At 47.0% G+C, this 24,547-nt stretch overlaps 1 protein-coding gene across 1 annotated transcript in view; it reads left to right on the top strand.

The window, feature by feature from the left end:
• The first annotated feature begins 460 nt into the window (after positions 1–460).
• EFCAB6 (EF-hand calcium binding domain 6) overlaps positions 461–24,547 on the top strand; it is a 249,820-nt gene continuing 225,733 nt past the window's right edge. The window contains exons 1-4 of the mRNA XM_034644165.1: positions 461–583; positions 1,762–2,123; positions 7,567–7,673; positions 18,180–18,328. Of these exons, the coding sequence (XP_034500056.1) occupies positions 7,603–7,673; positions 18,180–18,328 (220 nt within the window). The 5' untranslated portion in view covers positions 461–583; positions 1,762–2,123; positions 7,567–7,602. The remainder of the gene's footprint in view (positions 584–1,761; positions 2,124–7,566; positions 7,674–18,179; positions 18,329–24,547) is intronic.

The following is a 24,547-nucleotide window of genomic DNA, read 5'->3' as shown; positions in this document are numbered from 1 at the left end:
TCTCGGTCTCCTGGGGGCCGGCAGGGCACAACCAGGCACGCGCATTGTCGCAAGAGCCACCAGCGCGGCAAGCGCTACTCTTGGGAAGGCCGCAGCACGTGTTCCGCGATGTACCCACATTCTTCCCTCCATCCCGACCCCAGGCGCCGCGCCGCTATGCTTGGCTTTTACAGGCCGGGCTGTCTGCTTCTCACAGGGCACGTGCTTCGATGCGGTTCCAAGGGACCAGTCCGACTGCCACCTAGCGCGAAGGCCACGTCACAGAGAGCCGCTTCCATGACGTCCTCGCCAGGGTACTCCGAGGGTTCCCGCGCCCTGGGCACAGGTTTCCGGCGGAAGTTCCTCCCGCGGGGGCGGAGCACCGGGCAAGTCCGGTCACGCCCCTCCACTTACCAATTTAGCCAATCGGAGCCTCTCTTCTTGCCAGGTGCGCAGACCCTTCCTCCAATCAGCGAGTGTCGTCGTTGCTCGGGCAACAGCGTCCTAGAGAGGGCGAGTGGGCTGGGCTTCTGTGGCCGCTCGGCGAGGGGTCCGCGCGCTCTGCGGTGGCCCGGCGAGGTGGTGAAGCGAGAAGGGGGCTCGGGTAAGGAGGCGCGGCCTCGGCGACCCGACCCCGCGCGGTAGCCGAGGGCAAGAGGAGGGTCGGGCGGGCTGCTCTGAGGGTCCCACAGCCCGGAGAAGCCTGCTGCTCACCCCCGGGACACGGAGCCTCCCGCTGTCAAACGTGCCATTGGGCTGGTGACTCGCTTATCCGTTCCGCACGTGTGTCAGCCACCGTGGTAGGCTCTGGCGCTACTATGGTTGGTAATGCGGTCCCCACCCCATGGGCTGACGTCATATTTGAGGAAGACTGACCACAACGTGGAAGGTGGTGACCTCTTCCTCCCAGGATCTGTGGAGGTCACGCGGAAGTGTGTGGCAGTGCCTTCGCTCACTCCAGTTTACAGAATGTTTCGTGTCCCTTATTTCATTGGTCCCCACAGCGGTCCCGGGGATCGTTACCTCCCCGTTGTAGACAGGACCTGAACCCTAAGGCATGACGGGGATTGTCCAAACCCACATAGCTAGGAGTTTGCAAAACCAGAATTCAAACCTGGCACTTGTGTCACCTGTTAAAAATCTCTGGTCTTTCTAGAATATTCTTTGTCCTCAGACCACACACAGTTATCCTTGCCTCCCTCAGAAGTTTTGTCTGGAAAGCACTTTGTGAAATGTATTTTGCTCAGAGCATGCTTAAGATCATTGGCTAAGGCACTCCTGTCCTTTCCTTCTTCTCTTCTCCTTTTCTTCCCTTCTAAAAATCTTTGCCTCTCAGAACGCCTTGTCCCTGTTAAGAGGATTCTTAACTTCTCTCTCAAAAAGAACAATTTAATGTGTCTTGAGTCCTATGTGCCCCTAAATGGGTGGACTTTCAGAAATGCTGCAAATGAACTTGACTCTCATACACCGTAGTACCTTCAACTCTGTCTTTTATCCATTGTCTTCAATTCAATAAACATTTACTTGGCTAAGTTGGGGGGGCATTCAAAAGTGGAACAGGCATGGCCCTTTGGATTACCTGGGAACATTGACCTCCCCCTCACCCTATTGCAAGCTTCTTGAGGGCACAGGGACTATCGTAGTGATTTGTGCTTTCCTTTTTCCTTCACCTTCTGTTTGGTGCTTGGCTCATGGGAGGTGCTTGCAGAAGTTTGTCAAGAAGTGCTTCCTTGAGACTTTAAATTTGCTCTCCAACTTTGGCCTTTTCCTGTCCTTTTGCAGCCATCCATCTGGTCCCCCATGCATGGAGATCTCTTCAGCGCCTACGCTGTGACTCCTGCAGCTGACTGGCACATGGAGACAGAACCATCTCCAGCAGGATGTTCAGTGGGCTGGTGCCCGCCCAGCACAGGAAGCCACTGGGAGGCCACTGGCTGTTGACACAACAATTGCTGTAATACGGCTTCTTTGCAGGTGTGTATGGAGAGTGAACGTTGGAGGTTAGCAGCTGCTGAGCGTCCCCGAAGGTCTTCTTGGATGGCTCCTTCGCCTGCCAGGATGGTCCAGTCAGCTATACAACGCACGTGAGAAAATGTGAGAGAGGCAAGACGCTAATGCTGGCTCTCTTCCCTCAAATACCACAAGTGAGCTGACCTTTGTGTGAAGTATATTTAGACGTAGGTTTGCACCATCCTGGAGATTGGGTTCTTGTAACTCTTAAATATTAATACATCTTCAACAAAGTGCTATCCAGGATACCATACCATTTGGAAGAGGAGCTCTGAAGGAAATGGATATGTTTGAGAAAGTCTGTGAATAGAGAGAGCGTATGAATTCGTTCTGCTTCTGGTACTGAAGAGCTTCATGTTCCACCTCTTTGTCTCTTGGTTTTGACCTTTTAGTGTCTCTTTCTTGGTTTACATTGTTTTGGGTGCCTTGGTGGTCTTTCTTCTCTGCATCTCTTTGTCTGCAGTTTTATGACTCCTGTTTCTGCTACAAGACAGACGGTGACCAGTAAGACTCCTGGCTAGTACTCACCGAGCACTTACTGTGTTTCAAGCACAGCCCAGGGCCCCGCATCCATGTTTAAGTTTAGTCCTCACCACCTGCTTCCAAAAAGGAACAGCTACTTTCCCCGTTTTGGAGATGCAGCAAAAGGGACTCAGGGAAGTTAAGGGCCTTCCAAGCAGAGAAATGATAGAGTGTGCCTTCTAACCCAGGATTGCCTGACGGTAGAACCTTTGCATTCTTGCCTCGTGCTCTAGCCCTCAAATCTCTATCTGTGCCCTGAGTCCCCTAAGGCTTTGAGATGATTCATAAGAATACATGTAATATGGTAAAATAAACACGTGTTATTCAGACTACAAATAGAATAGGAAGGTAACATCAGGGTGGGGAGAAAATACTCAGATTGTCCATAATGGTTAATTCAGTTGGACTGCAGATTTTGTTGTGAGCTCCTTGTTAACGCAAGAAAAAAAATCAGAGAGAGAGAGAGAGAGAGAGAAATTGAATTTATTTTGTCCACGCAATAAAACATTTTTTAAAAAAGATTTTATTTATTTATTGAAGAGAGAGAGCTAGACCAAATGAGGGGATGGAGAGGGACAAGCCGACTCTGCACTGAGCGGAGAGCCCAATGTGGGGCTTGGTTTCACGACCCCAAGATCCTGACCTGAGCCTAAATCAAGAGTCAGACACTTAAGTGACTGAACCGCCCAGGCACCCCCAGACAAATAAAGCATTTTAATTCTGGAAAACTAAAGCCTTTCTAACATATAGGTGTTTATCACAAAGCCTGGGCAGGGCTTGATTACTACCAAACGGCTAAGGTGTAGGCTCAGCGTTCTCACCAGTGAGGGAGAGAATGTGGACGAAGTACGACATTTGCATGGAGTAGTTGAAATGGAAGAACTCGGAATGGTAACCTTTTTCAGTAACATCATCTAGTTTTGTTTTTCCCCTGGGACTTTGTAAATGCTGTTGTCCTGTCCCCTGGGTCAGTTCCAGTCATTTGTTTGCTCATTTACTTAACATTTGCTCATTGAGCACTTGCTGTATGCCACCGCAGTGACGATCCTCTCACTGTCCTGATACTCTCGTGCCTCCACCCTGTCACCTTCTATGGCTGGGTTTTATTCTGGACTGACTTTGGTTTGCCCTCGTCGGTGGTTTTCACCACTTACTTAACCGTTAACCATCCACCCCGCTCCTGCGCCTCTGATTCATGTTCTGTACATTCCCAGGACCTAAACAACGACAGCAGCTACCAGACAGCACAAGCTACCCTGTCCGGTGCGTTAGATGCGTTATTCGTGACCTTCCACAACCCGGACAGCCTGGCCCTTAACCATTTGTGGTTCGCTAGCCCTTTGAGAAGCTGGTGAAAACAGTACATCCTCTCTCTAGAAAAATCATTTCACAACACTTTTGCCTTTAATCTCAGAGGGTTTGAAGATCTACAAAAGCACACACGTGGACCGTGTCCCTAGATTCCAGGTTAAGAATACTTGCTTCAGAGAGAGATGTTATTTCCATTTTGCAAATGAGGAAACCGGGTCGGGGAGGTTAATTAACTTGCAAGTTGGATGGTAGATGGTGGAACCAATTTGACCCTAAGTCTTCTTGACTCTAAACTCTCTGTTTTTTCCGTTGTCCGAAAGTGCAGATGCTCAGTAAATGACTGAGGGGGCGTATGGAAGGCTAAAAAGGGAACTTCATAGGGCATGTGTCCCAAAATATGATAAAACATCCATATGATATCAGATTAGACAAGGAGAAAGATTTTTCTCAAGTATTCGGATTTAACTGCCAAAATCTTTTGTGTTGCTTGCAACTTTTTCCAAGTGACAATCTCCCCCCGCCCCCACCCCATGATACCAGTTCCAACAATTTTTGCTTCTGATGCCATTTCTGTTTGGCTGCACACATTTCTTACTCTCATGTTGAATTATGTTTTCTCTGGGTGCCAAGGCAGATGGATGGCACTTTTGTTATGATTCTGATATAAATAGCATCTGTTAAACACTGGACATTAATACTTATCTGGCAGATGAACAAATGTATCCGTGAAATAGCCCTCTGATTGCGTTTGCCTGTGGCCAAGAAGTGTGATGGATGGTCTGTGACTTGGTGCTTCTGTGGGGGCACTGGTTTTATGAGCCTTCTAATTTCTGCCTCACCAAGTTCTGAAGTAATTTTTTGGTTAAGATTTTATTTTGAAGTCATGTCTACACCCAGTGTAGGGCTTGAACCCACCACCCCGAGATCAAGAGGCACACGCTCCACCCACAGAGCCAGCCAGGCGCCCCTGAAGTCATTAATGAATGTCTCAGAGTTCTCTTTATTTGGAGAGCCTAAACTGTGGGTGGCATGAAGCCAGAGATGACCTTCAGAACTCGTCAGAGTGCCCTGCTCATGCCCAGGGCACTGCTTAGCTTCCAGAATCAAGGGTAAGATTAGCCTGGCCGTCTTGCCCTCACAGTATTAGGTGTTGTCTGCTGTGGTCCATCGAGAACAAAGCTCACTGTGTTCCAGGCTGTGTGTGGTAGGCGCCGAGTGTGAAGGGGTGACATCAGCCCATTCCTCCACTGGAGGGGCTCATCAACCAGCAGGGGCCAGAGATAAACAGCCAACAGAAAGGTCTGGAAGCAGAAAATCAGAGTGAACACAGAAGCAGGGCTAGAGCAATGGCCTGGGAGGTGCTAATACTTTTACTTTGTACTTTGTGTCCCACCTGGTCCCACAGCAAAGGAATGGAATTGCAGTAACTTTGACCTTTTTGTCCTTTTCTTTATTAAGTAAAACAACAGGCAATACAAAACTATGGACCAAATTCTCCGTAAAAGCACGATTAGTTTTGGTTAAGGAAGATAGCAAGGAAGGCCTCACGAAGGAGGGATTGCGCCTTCCGTCTTGAGAGTCGATTTGCAGGCAGGAGAGGTGGAAGGAAATCCTAGCAAAAGCATGAACGAGAGCTCAGAGGTGGGGAAGGACATGGCCCCTGTGGAGAGCTGTGTGAAAATACAGGCCGCGTAGAGTGCTGGTAGCCAGTGGTCGCTTGGGGCCAGGTTACTAATGATCGCAATCAATGACCTTATCTCCCACACTTAGGGTTTTGACGTCAGTCTGGATGCTCTGGAGAAGTCTTGCATTTTTTTTTTCTTTTTTAAACTTAAATCATTTTCAACTCACAAAAACGTTGCCGAATCATAACAGAAAGAAAGTTCCACTGTGCCCCGTGATAACGTCGCACAGAATAACCGTAGTACAGGAATTGGAATCAGGATGACGCCGTGGGGACAGTAACTAAAGCATTGACTGGATTCAGGTCTCACTAGTCAGACATGAGCTCATTTTCTTCTCTCGGTACATCGTTCTGGGAGATTCTAACACATATATAGTTCTGCATGGCATGTTTTTAAGCCAGGGAGTAACACAACTATATCTGTGCATTAGAAAGAGACATCGTGGCAACACGGGACCATGGGTTAGAGGGTGAAGGTGGCACCTTCCACGTGTGGGGCTATTCCTGTAACGCAGATAAGTGAGAGTGAATGCACCCGTGATGTTAGGGGTGGAGGCGGGCAGGGAATAGATTAAAGAGTGTTTTCCAAGTAAATTGACGGTCCTTGCCAACTGCTCAGAAAGAGAGCTGGAGGCCAGAGTTGAAGGCAAGGGTTTCTGCCTTGACTTACCAACGTTCAGGAGTGGAAGCAAATTCATTCATTCACTCAGTGAGTTTGAACACCCCTGACCGCTAGTCCCTGGCCCAGGATCTGGAGGTACACCGATGACATAAATTAACTTAGCCTTTGCTTTTTTGGAACGTAAAGTCTACGGAGACAGGCATTAACTGAATACTTATGCAGGTAAGTCATTACAGACTGGGCAAAGGGCTATGAAGGACAGCAGAGGTCGTTGTGGAAGTGTGTAAGGGGGGGGGGCATGGCCTCGTGTGGGGGCGCCAAAGGAGGCTCCCCGAGCAAGTGTCATTGGAACTGGTATCTGTGGCATTGGTTTTGGGCAGCGGTAGCAGCCTCCCTTGGGAACTCTCCAGCAAGGCAAGTTTTCAGGCCCCACCTTCCCCAAGATCAAGATCTAGGATTGGGATGTGGAGCTGGAGTCCAGCGATCTGTTCCTAACAAGCCCTCTGGGTGGTTCTGATGGACACTCAAGTTTGAGAACCACTGATCTTGGCAAGGAGGAGGAGTCCATTAGAGAGACCGAAGAGAAGGATGAGTGGTCTAGGGGCGTGGGTGGGGGGCTACCGCACTCAAACACAGAGCTTCCGTGTAGGAAGGCCACATCAGAGGGACGGCCAAGGGTCACTGTGGCTGAGGCTCAGGGAACTGGAGGAGGGAGACGGGTGGAGAAGCAGGCAAGAGCTGTCCTGCACGGCCTTGTGATACCATTAAGGACTTTGGTTTTAAATTCTCAGGGCACTAGGAAGCCGTTGGTGTTTTTAAAGCAAGGAAGTAACATGAGGACATCAGCATTTTAATGTAATGATTCTGGCTGATGTGAGGAGACTGGAGGGGACCACAGTAGGGTTACATGTGTGATTGTGGGGTGTGTGTGAGTGATCTAGATACAGACAGATGAGTGGTGCTAATATTGTGTTGACATTAGGTTGCTCCCCTGGGAAACCTACAAGTTAGTATGAGTTCATGTAGAGTACTTGCCTGAGGTTTTGTTTTTTTTGTTTTTTTAAAGATTTTATTTTATTTATTTAACAGAGGAGAGCGTACACACACACACACAAACACACACACACACACAAACGAGAGTGCACAAGCAGGGGGAGCAGCAGAGGGAGAGGGAGAAGCAGGCTTCCCACTGAGCAGGGAGCCCGATGCGGGACTCAATCCCAGGACCCCGGGATCATGACCTGAGCGGAAGGCAGCTGCTTCACTGACTGCGCCCCGAGGCGCTCATGCCTGAGGGTTTGACACAACTCTTGGGTAGCTTTTGCAAAATCGCTTCATTATTTTGCAGACCCGCAGGCTCCATTCTTGCAGCTTGATAAGGTAAATAATAAAATCTGCCTGCCAATCTGTGCTAACTCATTGCTCTCTTATTTTTCAGAATCCACAAATTCAGAAGTAGTTAATTTTGAAGGAAATGAAACGAAATAGCACCAAAATGCCGGCGGCCCTAGTCAACAGCACCAAATCCTGCAGCACCAAGGCCAGGTGAGCTGCTTAGCTGTCTCCCGATGCCCGCATCGGCTGGCCGGGCCGAAGGTGGCGAGTTCGCCTACCGGGCCAGGCGTCAGGCCTCCCTGGAGGGAAAGTGCTTTACAGGCTGATCCTGATCCTGCTATCGCTTCCATCTGCTTTGTGTCGTTCGTGCAGCAAGCCCGTACTAAATGCTGATTTGGGGGCCAACATGGTCTAGGAACTTACATATTTATCGTATCCACAAGTATCAGCATATACATTTTAAAGTTGAATGGCCTTAGGTCGGGGCTCAACGTGATGACAGATACCCGACAAGTCTGGGGACATCAGAAAACCTCGGGGCCTGTTTCATCGTGGGGGGCCAGCGGTGCCGCTTTATCCGGGAACATGCTCAGTTCCCCCGATAGGTGGCAGCAGCGGCAAAACTTTCTCTCGCTGAACTCCAGCGGGAAAGCATCGCGACTTTCCCTTGCCAGCATCCTAGGACTTGCTCGGCCGAATGCACTATAAATAGGATGTGTTAAACGCTCCTTGTCTGCTCACAGGAGCTGGAGGAGAGAGCGTAATGGTTTCCAGCTCGTACATTTTAAAAGGCTGCCAGGGAAACCGTTTTTGAGATGGGAACAGCTGTCTGACAGCCGACGTGCAGTCAGTTCTTCTGACACAACTTGTTTGTCTGTTGCCTGTTGCCGTATCTGTCATCGTGGTAGGTGTGGTGGTGAGTCTGAGAATGGTCATTAGGTAAGAGTGAATTTCTGCGACACTCTCTGAATGAGATTTTTGTGTCCGGGATCGAGAAAGCACATTACAAACAAAATGGTGTAAGCTTTTTCCTTAGGATCTGTGTTCCCGCTGATAGAAGTTATCACAAAACCACAAACTCACTTCAGTTAAACTTAACATTCCTTATTTCTCGGACCACCATAATCAGACGTGGCCCCCGGTGTCATGACGTTAATCATCTAATGGGGAAGACAGACATGGGACAATTACAAGGGTCTTTCTGACACTGGTCACTGGTTCTCAGGGGAGGGACTAAAAGTGAGAAATCCAGGGATGATGCTGAGACTTCTGCACGGGGAGGTGGGAAAGAGGGAGATGACCCTAAATGGGATCCAGAAGTAGAGGGACGTGTGTGTGTGTGTGTGTGTGTGTGTGTGTGTGTGTGTGTGAGATAATGCTGTTGAATGACAGGGCTGTGAAAATCCTTCATTCATTAATTTGAGAAACACTTCCAATCATGTGCGGAGTACTCTGGGGCTGGGGGTTCAGAGGTGTAAAAGCCCCATTTTATTTCATGGAGCCTGTAATCCAGGTTGTCATTTCCCAAACTCAAGTCTGACTCCCAGTTGTGGGGAGAGCGGTGCCAGGAAAGACCTAGCTGTGATGAGAGGCCACAGAGAAGCACACAGATGGGGTGATCTGGGAGACCTCTCCGAGGAGGTGATGGTCACACCCGGATCTTCAGGTGACAGGAGTTCACTGGGTGGGGAGAGAGACCCCCAGGCCGTGGGAGGCCAGGAAGGGAGAGTGAGAAAGCAGGAGCTAGGCCATGGGCTTCCTGGGGGCCCAGTAGGCATGTTCTTTCCAACATGCTGGGAGACGTTTATTAAAGAGCATTTAAAATAAAAGAGATCACTGCTCCCCCACGCCACATAGCTTTTTTTTGTCCCATCTTGTAGACCCTGTCTGCATGTGAAAACACATTTCTCCATCGCTGTGTTCATAGTGTCTACCCCACCGTACCTTTTCTCTTAACGTTGTCCTAAACACATTTGTATGTTTCAATATATTTATAATCATTATTTATACTACGTTAAAGCATATTAATGTTGAGAGGTTTGTGTTAGATTTCGAATTTGATTTCTGAGTTTGTGTGGGTGTGTCTTGTAATATGTGTGTGTTGCGGGGGTAGGCTTGGAATTTATGCTGCTAGAGAACGTAGTGGTTAAACTGAGGTTTGGGAGGAAGGTGAGAGTCTGTGTGGGGATGTGGGGAGAGCATGAGTAGGGGAGAGCCTTGGTGGAGGAAGCCTGTGGCTCAGACACGTGGGGCTGAAGGCCCTGGAGGCAGGTCACTTTATAACCACGGATTTTTCTGCTAAATTGAATTCAGTTGACTGGCTAAATTGTTTTTTACGATACCCTATCATTTGGAATATATTTGTAAATCAGCTTGCATTCTTATAATCCCTATGTTTAGAACCGTAGACGAGGGGTTGCCAGCCGAGTCTAGGATATCGAGGGGAGTATGAGGCTGGGATGGGGGAGGTGGCGTAAGCCCTGGAATCCTAATATTTGATTAGATGATTATGTAGATGATTTGCTTTTAATTTTCTCCATGTTCTTTTGAGTACGTTGCAGAATTGTTAGACTGGCAAATACAAGGTAACCCTTCCTGAGTATTGACAGGTTTTTTATTATTCTATCAATATATGCAAACTTCATTGTTCTCATGTATTTGTTTACGTGGGAAGGCACACAAGTCACTCATCACCTGTGCAAGTGCATGCATGCACATGCACACACACACACACACACCCCTGGCACAACTGGGCAAAAAGCCTAGCATTAAATGCAGCAGAGTTCAAGTCTGGGCCTTATGAGTGAATTTGGCTTTTTTCTCTGGTTTAATTTCTCCACCTCTAAAAATATGGATAATGGTATCTGACTCACAAGGTCATCACAAGGTTGATGATTCACTGATGGTCAGCAGAATAGATGCTCAGTTATTGCTCGGTGAATCTACCAGAATCGCTTCCACGTAACGTTTGTGGTCTTTTACTTCATTTTGATAATAAGCAGGAAACTTCACAGAGGCTCCTTCAAAAACTATAGACTTGTACATCAACTCCAGGGTCCCCTAAAATACTCTCAGCTTGCTAACACACACATGGCTGGGCCCCCACTCCCAGAGGTTCTGACCGGTTGTTCTGGGTGGGGCCTGAAAAAATGCATTTCTAGAAGGGTTCTGCAGGATGCCGATAGTGCTGGTTCAGGGACCACATTTTGAGAACCACTCATTTATTTATTTATTTATTTATTTATCTGTGCAGGTGAGTATACATATAAAATATATGTTTGTGTTTCCTTTATTCTGAAATACCTATTTTTTCACATTGTAACATCTCTTTTTTTTTTAAATTTTTTTTTATTATATTATGTTAGTCACCATACAGTACATCCCCGGTTTCCGATGTAAAGTTCGATGCTTCATTAGTTGCATATAACACCCAGTGCACCATGCAATACGTGCCCTCCGTACCACCCATCACCGGTCTATCCCGTTCCCCCACCCCCTCCCCTCTGAGGCCCCCAGTGCGTTTCTCAGAGGAGAACCACTCTTTTAAAGCCGCATGCATAGCTGTGTGTCTGCTTCAAGATCCTTTGAAAACTAGTTTTGAAAGGTGGAAAGGAAATGCGTTTTTAAATAATGGTGTTAGTAACAATAAAAAACCGTGTTATTTCTGCATGAGGAATCTACAGATGGACTAGCTCTTTCCCCCTTGAGGTGAACTGAGGGTGGCAGTTCTTGGGAGAACTCCTGAACCCCAGAGAGAGTGATTAGTTCACATTCTCAGCCACTCGGGGACGGGAAGTCACCGCGTTTCTACCTGCTGCCTCAGTGTCCTTGTCCGCGTGGTGCAGATACCTTTTCCGGTACCTGAAACGTGGCATTTTCCGAAAATCCTGAGTTAGACGGTGAGCTGCTGGAGGTCGGGCGGTTCATACTTCTCCTTCCGTCCCTCCCCCCTTGCCCGCGCGTGGCCTGCCGCGTTTGCCGAAGAATGAGCGAACCGCCGAGAAGATAGTTGCTTAGAAAATGTCGATACTGTGCATGTTCAGGTCGAACACCAAATAGGCTCCATTGTCAGAACTACCTGGATCCGGCTCTCTGGAATGTTCACATTGTAAGTGAAGTCTCACTGGCTTTTATGATCCTGCAATTGGTAGAAATTAGAACTGGAGAAGACCCAACAGGTCATCCAGACCATTCTCCCGCTGGAAGAGGATTATTCCCTGCCGTGTGCTCAGTAGCATTAGGAAGAATTACTTTTCATATGATTATTATTTTTTTTCATGCTGTCTTCAACTAAGTGTTTCTTGAATTGAATCACTTTGTATTCAAGTAATAAAATGCACAACAGGCAGTACATTTCTGGGTGATTATCTCACTCCTCAGGTGGTGTAATAAGGCACGAGGCCAAAGCCCTGGCATGCCTTATTGTTATTAGGAAGGGAATTTATGGATAAAATAAAGCAAGCGGTTATTTGCATCAGCAATCACCACAACGAAGGATGCAGTTACAGCGGGTCTTCCCCACGTGCTTGCAGAGCCGGGTAAGGCAGGGGACGAGCACTCCTGACCAGCCAGGCAGCTCGGGGAGCCGGAGACGTGCCACCTCCTGCAAGGTGCTCGCTAGGGATTGTATGAAAAGCAACAGGGAGGCCTTGGTCGTGGCGACCGAATGAACTTGATACCTGGGACGAGCTCTCCTCCCGGACCCGGCTCTGGGCTTCCCAGCCGCACGGTCCCAGGCCCTTCGCTGGCCCGCTCTGAGGCTCTGGCTCCCCACCGGCGCGGCGGGAAGCGCAGTACGTGCTTGGGCGTGAGGAGGCTTCGGTGCCAGGTTTTCATGAATCTTAAGCCCATTTCCTGGCTCCGAGTTAGTCCCCAATAAGTGCTCATTGAATTAGAGTCATTTTTTTTTTCCTTCTTAAAAATTCTTCATGAGCTGAGTTTCTGGTCTCTTCACTTCGTCTGGCCCGTCCAGGTATTTCAGTGATACTGAGAATTCCCATCATGCTCGGGGCTCCTTTTTGAGCAAGGTGGGCACGTGGCATCCCTTCTTCCAGCACACACTCACCCCTTCCTGTATCACAGTCGCTTTTCAAAACCCTGCCCCCAGTTAGATCTGATGCTTCACCACCCCGGGTCTGGCTCTTGAGTTCATGCCCATGGACCTCAGATGGGCTCTCATAGCTCCCTGCTGGTCATCCTACTTCTCCCACCCTCCCCTGGCCTTCTCTTCTAGACGACTTTTCACCTCTTGTCCTTTCTCCTGAATCCTGGATGCCTCTCCTGTCCTCGCTTGCTGCTGATGGCCCGACTTCCTATTTCACGGAGGAAACAGACGTGAGCCCCAGGGAACTGCCCTACCCGCTTGTCACCACATCTGTGTCCACCGCCTTCTCCTTTGTCACGAGCCATGAACTGACAGTGCTCCTAAAAAAGGCTCGTCCAGGAGATGAGATCCTGTCTCCACTGGCGAACCCATGGAACTGGCAGCTCCTCCTTTCCGTCCCGCTCCTTTATTCTTTGCGTAGCGAAGATTCGCTACTGGGAGTATTCACTCGTGCTCCCGATTCTCCTGTCTTGAAGACATTTCTTCCTTGACTCCCATCCCGCCCCTGGAACCACACCATTTCTCTGCTTTACAGCAGAGATTCTTTCCCTCTGAGTTTATGTGGGACTCACTTAGGCTCCCCCGCAACTGCCCAGTTCCACCAGTGTGGCACCTGTTGGGGTTATCAGTACTGCCCGCCTGGCTTAATCCAAAGCGATTCTTGGTCCTTATCTTCCGTGCTGATCACTGTAGCATTTGACACACACTGTCTCTCCCTCCTGAAACGTATTCCTCACTCAGTTTCCAGGACACTCCAGTCTCCTCATTTGCTCCTTTCTCACTGGCTGCTCTCTTTCATCTTTTGTTAGTTCCTCCTCATCTCCCTGAACTCTGAAGCTTGGAGTACCCCAAAGCTCGGCTCTGGCGTGTTTTCTCTTTTTACAATGAGGGCTGACCTCATTGTGCCTTATATCCATTATATGCGGGCAGTCCCCACACTTGGATCTTCAGCCCCAGTCCTTTCCCGGAGCTCCGGCTTATACACCCAGCTGCCTATTCAGTATCCCCCCAGCGAGATCTAACAGGCATCTCCAACTTAACACGTGCAGAATGGAACTCTTGATCTCCCCCTCCAAACTGTCCTGCCTGGGTCTCGCCCATCTCAGTCAATGACCACTTCCTCCAGCCTTTCTCTTGCATGCCAAATCAAATCTGTAAGAAAATCCAATTGACCCTGCCTTCAGAACATATTTAGAATCTGACATTTCCCAGCACTTTCACTGGAACCACCTTGGTCCAGGCCACCATCTTCTCTCGCATGCATCATTTCATCAGTGCACTTATAGTTGGTCCCCCTGTTTCCTCCCCTGCCCCTTTAAGTCTATTCTTGACATAGAGCCAGAAGAATCCTTTAAATGCAAAGGCAGATCATAACCCTGTACATAACTCTCTCCTCTGTATATAACCCTCCAGTGGCTTCACATATCACTCTCGGAGAGAGCCTGATTGTCACAGGAGCCCCCTCGGTTTTCCTCCATCTGGCCTTCTGTTGCCTCTTTGTCCTCTTAATGGCATTGATCCCTTCCTGTTCTCTGATCTGTGCTCAGTGTCATCTGTTCTCTTCCTCTGCTCCATTTATCTTCACAGTACTTACTCATTTGTATCATTTACCTAATTATTGTTTGTCTTCCAGTACTAGAACATAAGGCCCATAGGGTCCATGATTTTGCCAGTTTTGTTCATTGACCCCCCCAAACTTCTAGAAGGAAGCTCAATAAATGTATTTTGACTATGAACACATACCAAGCCATGTTCTTCTAGAAATTCACCCATGCTATGATTCTAGGTTTCAGTTAAACTTACCTAGTTGAAGGGAGATATATGTGGGACTCTGCTGTCAGCCTCACATGGTTTCAGGCCTGGTATGGTCCCTGCCCACAGGGACCTGTGCAAATGAGACAGGTCTAGACCAATACCATGCCAGGCATTCAGGGACTGCGCAAAGAGAGGTAGACCAGAGCACCAGCCAGTGTGTATTTCTTACACATTAAAAAAAAAACTTCTGGTTCATTTCTTTAACTCTGTAAACTTGAGATTCTTAAAATCTAGGGCTTTAGAGCTATTGTCTAGTTTGATTCTTTATACTGAAATAGTGCCATGCACATCCATCTGTTTTTAAATATTAAATAATTATGCACTTCCATTTAAACCTGAAGTCTAGTAGAGAAAATTTATTCTCTCCTCTCCTCTCCTCTCCTCTCCTCTCCTCTCCTCTTCTCTTCAGCTTCCTTGTAAAGCTAGAGCCGGATGCCTCTTTTTTCCTTTTCTTACCTAATTGCTCAGCTAGAACCTTCAGTACGATGTTGAATGAAGTGGTGAGAGCAGACATCCTTGGGTTGTTCCTGATTTTAGGGGGAAGGCTTGCAGCTTTTCTTCTTTTACCATTCCATATGATACTGACTGTTGGTTTTTCATTAATGCCCTTTGTTGGGTCAAGGAAGTTCCCTTCTATTCCTAGCTTGTTGAGTGTGTTTATCGTGAAACAGTATAAGGTTCTATGAAATGCTTTTTCTGCATCTATCGAGACGGTCATGTTTTTTCTTGATTGTATTAATATGGTGTATCACAGTGATTGATTTCTATATGTTCAAATACCCTTGAGTTCCTGGAATAATCTTACATGGTCATGACATCTAATTCTTTTACGTGTTATTGGATTCTGTTTGCAAGTATTTTGTTGAAGATTTTTCCTATATTCATAAGGAATATTGGTCTTTAGCTTTCTTTTTTTCTGATGTCTTTGTCTGGATTTGGTAATACTAGCCTCATAGAATGTGCTGGGAAGTGTTCCCTCTTATTCTGTTTTTTTGGAAGAGTTTGTGAAGGATTGATTGGTTTTACTTATTCTTCATTAAATGTTTGGTAGAACTTAGCCAGTGAGCCCATCTGGTCCTGGGCTTTTCTTGCAGGAAGTTTTTGACTTCTAGTTTAATCTCTTTACCTGCTGTAGGTCTACTTGGATTTTCTGTTTCTTCTTCAGTCAGTTTCAGTAGCTTGTATCTTTCTAAGAATTTTTCAATTTTGTGTAGATTAGCTAATTTGTGGGCTTATGATTGTTTGTAGTATTCCCTTATCCCTTTTGTTTTTGTGAGGTCAGTAGTACTATTCTTTCTTTCATTCCTGATTTTAATACATTGAATATTTCTCATTTTTTTCTTAGGGAATCTAGGTAAAAATGTGTCAGTTTGCTGATCTTTTCAAAGAACTACCTCTTCATTTTGTTGGTTTTCTCAATTTTATTTATTTCTGCTCTGATCTTTATTATTTCCTTTACTCTGTTTAGTTGGGATTAGTTTACCTTTATTTTTCTAGTTTCTTAGGGAAGAAGATTGTTATTAATTTGAGTTTTCTTCTTTTTAAAACCACTATAGGCATTTACAGCTATAAATTCCCCTTTAAGCACTACATCCCCTAATTTTTGGCAAGTGTGCCTTTGTTTTCATCCATCCAAAAGTATTTGCTAATTTCACTTGTGATCCCCCCCCCGATCGTTGGGGTTAGTTAAGAGTATGCTATTTAATTTCAAAATATTTGTGAATGACTCAATTTCTTTGTGTGATGCATTTCTAATTTCATTCTAGTGTGGTTAGAGAACATACTTTGATTATTTAAATATTTTAAAATTTATCAGAACTTGTTTTATGTCTTAACATATGATCCTGAAGAATGTCCCATGTGCACTTGAGAAGAATGTATATTCTACCGTTGTTGGGTGTGTTCTTTAGATGCCTGTTAGGTCTAATTGGTTTATGGTGTTGTGCAGGTCCTCTGTTTCCTTGTTGATCTGTATACTTGTTCTATCTACTTTTAAAAGTGGACATTGAAGTCTTCAGATGTTATCATTCAAGTGTGTGTTTCTCCTTTCATTTTTATTGGTTTTTGCTTCACATGTATTGAGATGTGTATGTGTTTATGTTACCTTCATTTATTCTTTAATACTCTTCTGTTCTTTATGTAAATTTGCATTTCTAGCCTATATCCTTCTTCTTTTTTTCTGAAGAATGTAACTTTTTTTTTTTTTTAAACCAGTCTTGCTGGTGACACATTCCCTCAGTTTTTGTTTGTCTAAGGAAGTATTTATTTGCCTTTTACTTTTGAAGGAAAATTTTGCTGGATATAGAATTCTAAGTTGGTGGATTTTTTTTTTCTTTCTACACTTTAAATATTTTACTCCACTCTTTTCTTGCTTGCATGGTTTCTAAAGGTAAGTATGTATGGGCCTTTCTTCTCTTTTCTTTTCTTTCTTTCTTCCTTTCTTCCTTTCTTTCTTTCTTTCTGGGGGGGCATGTCTCATAAATTTTTGTTTGAAACTAGACACTTTAAATAACGTGGCAATTTTTGAAATAATATTCTTTCCACTTTTCATGTTTTGGGTTTTGTTTACTGACTTTTCTAAACTGGCTTTGTAAAGTCTGTATGTTTTGTTGTGGATGGCCACTGAAGTGTCTGACTGGTTAGTTGAGTGGTCAGCTCATGACTGGATAGAGATTTCCTTAAATGCCTGCAAACAGTCTTCCAGTCTTTGCCGAGGGGTTCTTTGTGTGTGTTGGAGCTTCCTTCAGTCCTCTGCCAGGCACTTTACAATCCTTCCTTAGGCTTCACTTCCTGCTTGTGCAGAGCTGCAAGGTCGGCCATAGGTGAGAGTGTAGGGCCTGCTTAGTTCTTTCCTGAACAAGCCCACAGCCCTTGGGCACGCTCACAGCCCTCCGCGTGTTTAGTGGCTTTCTAGATTCCGAAGAACATGTGGGGGCTTCCCAAAGCCCCTGTGGACATCTCATTCCCCAGATTGCCCTTTAAGGTTTTTGGTTAGTCTATTATTTGCTCCATCTATGATCTACTGCCTCGGGCATCTAGAAGTTTAGGCAACAGTCGCATCTAATTTTTTCAACAAACGCCTTTTGACAGTTTCTGGTAATGGGCCTTGAAGGAGCTCCACCCCATTCTGCCCCTTCCAGTGGCGGGTAGACTACTGGGTTTTCGCTGAAATTGCAGGCTTTTGGTTTCCAGGCTACTGCTGATTTGGAGGCAGGGGCAGGTGGGGACAGGGGATGTTGAAATGCCACAGAACTTGGTGTGGCATACTGAGATTCTGCCATATTTCATGGATAAGGGCTCCCTAGATTGCTGCAAAACTTTGGTTAATTTCCAGAGTTCTGAGAAAGTTGGTTCTGATAATTTTTGCCAGTTTTCTTATTACTTTCATGGAGGAGAGGATTTTCAGAGGTCCTTACTGCACTGTTTTTGGTACTCTTGTCTCCTGCTGTGCCTCTGACGGTGATGGATATGCAGTGAGAGCATAGAGAATCCAAACTTTCCACCCTTACTGCCCACCAAAGAAATGAGTTAGTGGTAGTCAAGACGCAGATGAATTTTCCTATCTGAGAGCTTCCTTATTTTCCCATTTTTGAGAATTATTGGATCTGCTAAAAACGAGCCTAAAATCGTGATTTCGTCTTCATTTTAAGAAGAGTTATTGAAACATTGGCAAGAAGGTCATGACCAGCACTTTTGGAGTCTCTGGCCGTCCTTTCAGAAAAGGAATAGATAGGAGGTTGGCCAGCTTTGTAATGTGTGCTTGAGGATAACATAATCTGTTTTCTTTTGTGTCACAGGGATTTAATGTACAAAATGGCGAATGTACCAGATTGGCATACTTCGTATCCTCACACCCGAAAGTTCATGAATTTAAGACCTCACTCTTCACCATGTAGAGTGTATTCAAGGAGCAGTTTCCAAAATATGTTTAGACCTTCCTCTTCGGGTGAGTATTCATGAAGAAAAAATGCTAACAGTAGATACAGTAGATATCACTTCGGTATGTCTAGTAGGCACCGGACTCTGTACAAAAGCTTCGCATGCCTTTTAACCACATTGCAATAGAGCTGCAAAGTAGATTCTGTTACTGTCCCTATATTCTGTATGGGGAGACTGAGACCGAGGTTGATTAAACCACTTGTCCAAAAGTTACACGGTTTTAAAGAGGCAGGGTCAGGATTTGAACCCAGACAGTGTGATTCCAAAATCCGTGGATTTAACTACTGTGTTGTCTGCTATACCTCCTCACTTAGTTTTTCTTAATTAGTAGACAATTTTTTTTGAGCAGTTTTAGGGTAACAGAGAAATGGAACTGAAGTGCAGAGAGTTCCCGTGCACCCCTTCACTCCCCACCCCCAGTGTCCTTCGTTATTAACATCTTGCATTATTAGTGAGGTGCCTTGTTACCTTGGATGAGCCATTACTGATCCATTGTCGTTAACTAAAGTCTGCAGGCTACAGCAGAGTTCATCCTTAGTGTTGTATGGTCTCTGGGTTTTGATACACGTTTAAGGACATGTAACCAGCATTACGGTATCACACAGAATCAGTTTACTGCCCTAAAAATCCACCATGTCCCACCTATTCCTCCCTCCCTGCCCCTAGCCTGGGCAACCACTGTTCTTACTGTCTCCATAGTTTTGCCCTTCCAGAATGTCCTAGGGTCGGAGTCATCCAGAATGTAGCCTTTTCAGATGGGCTTCTTTCCCTTAGCAGTGTGCACTTGAGGCTCCTTCCTGTCTTTTCATGATATCCTAGTCCACTTTTTAATCCCTGAATGATATTCTCATGTATCTCTTCACTACTGAAAGACGTTCTGGTTGCTCTCACGTCTTGGCAATCATGAATGAAACTGCAGTAAACATTTTCATACAGGTTTTTGTGTGGATATAAGTTTTAAACTCATTTGCATCTCTGGTTTTAAAACAATAAGATTTAACATAATAATTTCCCCAAAGTATATGTCATTTTGTCCCTCCCGCCCTCCCTCCCTGCCTCCTTTCCTGAACATTTTCTGAGCCCCATATGTGACAAGAACTGTCATAGGTACTGAGGACAAAGAGGTGGGTCCAGTAGAGGGCCTGTCCTGGAGGTGCTCACAGTCCGAGAGGGGGATAAAGAATTTTAGTTGCGTGAGACAGACGTTACCGGAACAGAAGTGCGTGAGCAGCCCTCATGGTGGGGGCACACCCTGGGGCGCCAGGTGGCCTCAGAGGGGACAAAGGCAAGGATACACTGAATTCTGCCTTGTGAGGAGGGAAGGCGTACTAGTCCAGTCATCCTGGACGCTGTGCCTCCTCACTGGGCAAGACTTGAATCACACGGTCACAGGCATCTACCGGGGAGCCTGGAAATACAGACCTCCGGATGGCTGACTCTCTCCCCAGATCTCAGGGTCTCGGGTTCTAAGGGAGGAGGGGAGAATGGATAGTGGGGGTCAGCTAGCAGCTTCCAACACCGTTCAGCAGCTCTGCGTGTACTGTGTACTTTGGACACGTCTCAGTTGACCTTGTGCTCCTACAGAGAAGTCGGGGGAGAAGTGAGATTGCTGGATCCGAGGGCATTCCCGCTGAGGCTCTGGATGAGCCCCACTGCATTGCCCTTGAGAAGTTTGGGCCTGCGCATCCCCACAAGTAACAGTTGAAAGTGTTTGTCTCTAAGTATCCCAACACAGAATATTCTCTTTTACATCTTCTCCATTTGATGTGCAAAGGCAATATTCTGTTGTGATTCCATTTGCCTTTCTTTAATAGTAAAGGTAACTTTGGTCCTCCGTTTGTCAGCTTTCTGTCTGTCTTTTGCGAGCTGTCCACTGATATCCTTTGCCCATTTACCTGCAGTGGGTCTTTCTAGAGGTCTGTAGGACCTCTCTCTGTAGGGAAGATACTAATCCTTCATCTGCCTTACGTGCTGTCAGCGTCTGTTTTTCCCTTTTGTCATTTGCCTTCGATTTTTACTGATGGTAACTCTCAATACTGACTTATTTTTTCTTGTTTAAATTAAAAGTCTGCTAGCACCATTTGTCTCCCCGAAGATGGTCATGGTGAAGTGGGTGGCTGGTCTCTCTCATGCACGCATGTGTACGTGGAGGTGACGTATTTGTGTAACTCACGTATTAAGCACGGCTCACAGGGTAAACCACAGATACGAGGCACCCTGTTTCCTTTTAAAATGTTTTTTGCTTTATGTTCAAATTGGAAGAATTTCTGTCGACCTGACTTTCTGTTCACTAGGCTTTTCTTCTATCACGTATAGTCTGCTGTTATGCAGATCAAATGAGCTTTTCACTTCTGATACTGTGTTTTTAATTTCTAGCTTTGCCGTGTGCTTTCAACAACAGTTTCCTTTTCTCTGCTGAAATCCCCTGTACGTGCAGCATGTTGTCAGGTTTTCCTGTAATCTCTTGAGCGTGTTTTCCGTTCTTGCCTTAAATACCTGATCATTTCTCCATCTGTTCTGTCTCTGGATCTTCTGACTGTTTTTTGCTCTTGATTAGGTCACCTTTTCTCATTTCATTTGTCTTGCGATTTAAAAAAAGATTTAATAGCAGACATTAGTGTGAAGCACAGTGAAAAGAGAAGTAACTAGTCCGTCCAGGAGAGGGAAGGCCTCTTCTCTCAGGCTTCGCGTGAGCTGGGCGGGAGCAGGGTCATTTCCAGACCGAGCTGTGTCTGGACTTGGTTGCAGTTGTCACTGGTTTCAAATACTTCCCTTCAAAGGTCTGGACATCTGATCCCTGCTGAGATTCCAGGCCTTTCTGTTTCCTTCTGGGTTGGCATACCAGGGCAAGCACTCTGCTTTACAACCCCCCTGATGCTTTTGGAGGGTCTCTGGGGGGTTCTCTTTGTCCTCTGGCCCAGCTCCTAGCTCCGTGAAGGCCCGGGTGCCTCAGAGGACGTCACCTTCGTTCTGCCACCCTGTCCTCAGCCTTTGGTCAGCAGCTCACACTCCCAGACGGGCCTGTCCTCCTGGGGCTGCATCACACAGCTCTGTGCCGCTCCCCCAGCTCTGGCGTGCCACTTATACCCCCGTGGGAAGGCCCGAGAGGCCCGGCGCGGACTCGCTCTGTGACTGAGGCCCCGGCCTGTGAACCCATCGCACCTGTCCACGTGTGGCCACTAAATAGCGCGTTCTTTTTTCCTCACCCCAGCCTAGAAAGAATTTGCTTTATTTCCTCTGCAAGGATAAAAGCGTCCTGGGTCCCTCTCCGAGGAGTGGCTTGCCCTTTCTGGATTTAGGTTCTTCGCGTCCCTCAGTTCTCTTGAGGGTTTAAAAATCATAGAGTTTAGCTTATCCAGCTTGTTCTCCCCGTGAGGGTGGGAGTGACAGTCTGTTATGACTTTGTATATTCTAAACGGATGTAGAAAATTTTGTCAAATTGCCCTCCAGAAAGATGATATCAATTTGTACTCCCACCAGCAGGTTATGCAAGTTTGGTTACTGCCTTCATTTCAAATCTGGGAAGGTGCCTTAGGCACGTGAAAGAAAAAGTCTTCCTTCAAATGCCAACGAGTTTCAAACCAATATTTCTGATACATTTAAATTAGAATTATTGATTGCAAAGGTGGGGCTTCTTGGAAAGCAACTAAAGATATACATGAGAAGTCTGAAAAAAGATTTCGAGGTGGACATAAGTTAACAGGAGAGCCACACGCCCCTCCCCACCCGCCACCATGACCCTGGGAGCAGGAGGAAGAGCTCTGGGCTGGGTGGGCAGAGGGAGATTTCGTGTTCTCCAGCCCATGTGGAATCCGGCAGCTCCTCCCTGTGAATCAGCTGCTTCGGAGAGCCCAGCAACAGTCAGAAATGGAGAGGGGAGCATGGCAGGACCCCTAGGAGTCTTGTGGGAGATGTCAGTCTCTTCATCCTCCGAGCTGTGTGCCCAGTCCTTTCCTCTGCATCAGCTCCCTCCTAGGTGAGCTGCTGGCTCCACGTCCCTACGTACCTTGAGTAACCGAAATGATCGTCCCATTCGGACTTCCCTCCTGAGCTCCAGATCAGATCTCCAGTGACATATCTAACCTCTCTGCTTGGGCTTCCTCTGCTGGGCATCTCAGGCATGCACCGGCCAACCAGATCTCTTGATTCCTGGTGTTCTCCATCCCAGGAGATGGCCTCATCGTGTATGTAATTCTTCTGGCCCAGCCCCCAGTTATCCTTGGTTTCTTCCTGCCCTGCCCGGCTGAGCCAGTCGATCAGCAAAACCCTGTCTGCTCTGTGTCTAGACTACCTCTAATCTGTCTGCTCCCCTCAACCCCCCACACCCAGGGTACCACCTGGTTCAGCCCATAGTCATCTCTTCTTGGACCGTTGGAATTGTCTCTTCTCTGGGCTTCTGTTCTCATTTCTTGGCCTCTAGAATCCACTCTCTACATAGCAGCCAGAGTGGTTTGTGAACACAGCGTATGTTAGGGGACATCACTGCCCTGCTTGCACGTGGAGACAACCCCAGTCCTTGTGCAGGCACGGAAGCATCACCCACCCCGATCTCAGCAGTTTCTGCCCTCCGTCTCACATGACACACGCATGCCCTGTCCTTTTGCTTTCCCGGACACATCAAACTCATCCCTGCCCAGGGACCCTTTACCTGCTGCTGTGTCCCCTCCAGCTTCTTGTCTGGCTGGCTCATTTTATCATTCTGGTTCAGCGCTTCGAACACCTTGAGAAGACTTCCCTGACTTCTCCACCTGAAACAGCTCTTGCCTCTCTCTACCTGTTCTTTCGTACTATCTTGTAATGTCTACCATTACCTTTATTCATTTACGTATTATCTGCTTCTTGTCTTTCCTCTCCCCTGCAGATTCTGAGCCTTACGAGAGGGGATCTTACCTGTCTTGTTCACTGTAGTCCTTCAGTGCCTAGGGCAGGGGCTGAAATATGACGGGTGCTGAGTAAATAGTTTTTGACTGAATGAATTCTGCTTCCTTGAAAGTCAGTGTTTCACAGGGCTCCCTTCTCTTCCACCATGGCTTGCTTCCCCCATGGCTTCCGCATGGCCGGTTCCCACACCTGCACCTCCAGAGCCCCCCACTTCTGATCTCTAGATTATGTGTTCACCTTTCAAATGGACATCCCCACTTAGAGATCCCACAGTGAATTCATTAACTTTCCCACAAACTTTTTTCTCCCCCATTCCAGGTCTTTATTGCTGTATACAAACTCTTCCACACATAGAGGCTTGGAGTCATTTATTTTGCTCACAGATCTGCAATGTGAGCAGGTCCCAGGGACAGCTCGTCTCTGTTCCAGGCGGTTCAGTGGGGGAGGTGCAAAGGCAGCAGGTAACGACACGTGGGGCAGGAATCATTGGAAGCCTGGCTCCCACTCTGGGCTGGAACCTCCGCTGGGGTGTTGGCCAGAACTCCTACCTGTGGCTTCTCTGTGTGACTTTTTGACTTCCTCACAGCACGGCGGTTGGCATAAGTATCTTACAAGGACGAGACACAAACTGAAACGTCTTTTGTGACCTCATCTTGGAAATCACGTAGGATCATTCTGCCCTAGTTACAGGCCCACCCAGATTCAAGGGGAAGGAATATATGCCCCACGTTTCGATGGGAGGAGTATTAGCCTGGCATTATAGGAAAAGCATGTGTGGTGGGGATCTTGTTGCGGCCATCTTGGAAAATGCCATCCGCCACGGCCTGCAGCCTTCCCTTTCTCAGTGAAGGGTGTCACCACCCACCTGGCCACTCACACCACATATAGAAATTTTATCCTCTTCCACTGCCTCCCCCTGCATGTCAAATCAGGAGAGTCTCTGGACTCTATCTGGTCTATTTCAGCTTCTTCTCTTCTTCTCTTTTACTCACCCCTACTTTTGCCTCCATGCCCACCATGTTAATGTAGACCCCCATTAATACTTGCCTGAGCAGGCTGTAGTTAACATGTCTCCATGCCATCACTGCCCTCCCCTTTCTGTCCCTCCTACATATGATGTCAGAGTGCAGTTTGAGAATGAAAATTGGGTGATGTCATTCTCTCGATGGAAGTCCCAGCTTGGTGTCCCGTGACCAGAGCACAAAGCTACATAGGAACATTGGGGATATGGCTCCTGCTGACTTTTGCGATCTCATCTCTAAAGCTGATGCCTCCTGTGCTTGTCCCCTCTCCCCTGTGCCTGGACTGGCTGTCCTCCACAGCACCCCCACTTCCAGCCCCTCTC

This window comes from Ailuropoda melanoleuca, chromosome 15 (assembly GCF_002007445.2).
Source record: "Ailuropoda melanoleuca isolate Jingjing chromosome 15, ASM200744v2, whole genome shotgun sequence".
In the NCBI taxonomy this organism is placed as follows: Eukaryota; Metazoa; Chordata; class Mammalia; order Carnivora; family Ursidae; genus Ailuropoda; species Ailuropoda melanoleuca.
The sequence above is the reverse complement of the archived record's forward strand: the minus strand, read 5'-3'. Positions and strand labels throughout refer to the sequence as shown.